Source organism: Frankliniella occidentalis, unplaced genomic scaffold (assembly GCF_000697945.3).
Source record: "Frankliniella occidentalis isolate FOCC.00 unplaced genomic scaffold, Focc_3.1 Scaffold24, whole genome shotgun sequence".
NCBI classification, from domain to species: Eukaryota; Metazoa; Arthropoda; class Insecta; order Thysanoptera; family Thripidae; genus Frankliniella; species Frankliniella occidentalis.
In genome coordinates, this window is record NW_026267154.1 from 975146 (window position 1) to 976379 (window position 1234).

Below are 1234 nucleotides of genomic sequence, written 5' to 3' on the forward strand. Positions count from 1 at the left end.
TTGGCTGAGCGATAGCGAAGCCTATTACTCCAGTGATGATCAAAAAGTTTCGTGTCTGTCTGTGTGTCTGTCTGTCTGTGTGTCTGTCTGTCTGTTTGTCTGTAAACACGATAACTCGAGAACGGGTTGAGCTAGTTAATGCTCGATCAAATCCAAGAATCTTTTATTATCCGTATACTCACTACTACAATCAAACGTAGTCGTGATTTTAAGAAAAATTATTGTTAACTTTGTACTGAAAAAAAACCCTGTTTTGATTCACGAACGACTTTGTGAAAGCAAAAGGTGGCAAATAAACGCAAAAATAATGTATGTAATCTTTAAAACTTTGTATCTTTTTCTGTAATGTGGAAGCAAATCACTTACTCCCAACTCTTAAGTCTTTAAAAAAATACCCAGATATCGTGTTCCGTTAAGCAGACCCAAAAAGCCCATTCCTGGCACACGAACACACTGTAAATTGCTTACGATTAATAGGTTCGTAATGCAAACCAAAACTTTCGTAGCTTACGAAGGATTTTGAAGCGTTGCATTACGAACTAATTGTTCGTAAGCTTACGAACAAATAGTTCGTAATGCAAACCGATTGCTTGTAAGACCCTGTCTCTAACCTTACAAACAATCGTTTTGCAATAATACGAACAATTTCTTTGCAATACAAAGAACGAAAATTGTTCGTAACGTTGCAAAGTACTTAGTTCGTAAGCTTTTTACAGTGCATGCAATCCCAAACACAGGCTACCTTTTTTTTTCGTTGTGATATGCGCGTGTTCTTGCAGGGCTCCAAGCGCATCAAGAACATCATATTTTTCGATGTAAAGGTTTGAGAGAAACGTAGTGCTAATATATTAAATTGTCTGTTTACGAGTAAGGGGATAATGATTAAAATTTGCCAGTACGTTACTGGAAAATGTCTTCAGACGCCCATTCAAGGCGATACTGAAGGCGATACTGGCAAGCAGGAGAACAACTGAAAGGGTTCGCCATTGCGACGTGGTTATGACGCTTCGATACAACAAGTCCTTTACTCCTTTCACCATTTTTTTATATATATTTTATTCTCATTTCCTGGGGGAACCCCAGTCCCGCGACCTTGGCGCTCCCTCCAGCGAGTTTATCGGGTGTCGATGGAACCTAACACTTGAAGTCCACGGGGAGTACGCCGTCCACGGCGATGTAGCAGAAGGCACCCTCCTCGGGGACGGGCTGCGCCGACAGGAAGTCCCCCGCGCCG

The 1234-nt window shown here is 41.4% G+C and overlaps 1 protein-coding gene across 1 annotated transcript in view; it reads left to right on the plus strand.

Annotated features, from left to right (window-relative positions):
- The first annotated feature begins 761 nt into the window (after positions 1-761).
- Positions 762-1234, plus strand: part of LOC127748978 (lachesin-like) — a 2357-nt gene continuing 1884 nt past the window's right edge. Inside the window, exon 1 of the mRNA XM_052265105.1 lies at positions 762-821. Within this exon, the coding sequence (XP_052121065.1) occupies positions 762-821 (60 nt within the window). The remainder of the gene's footprint in view (positions 822-1234) is intronic.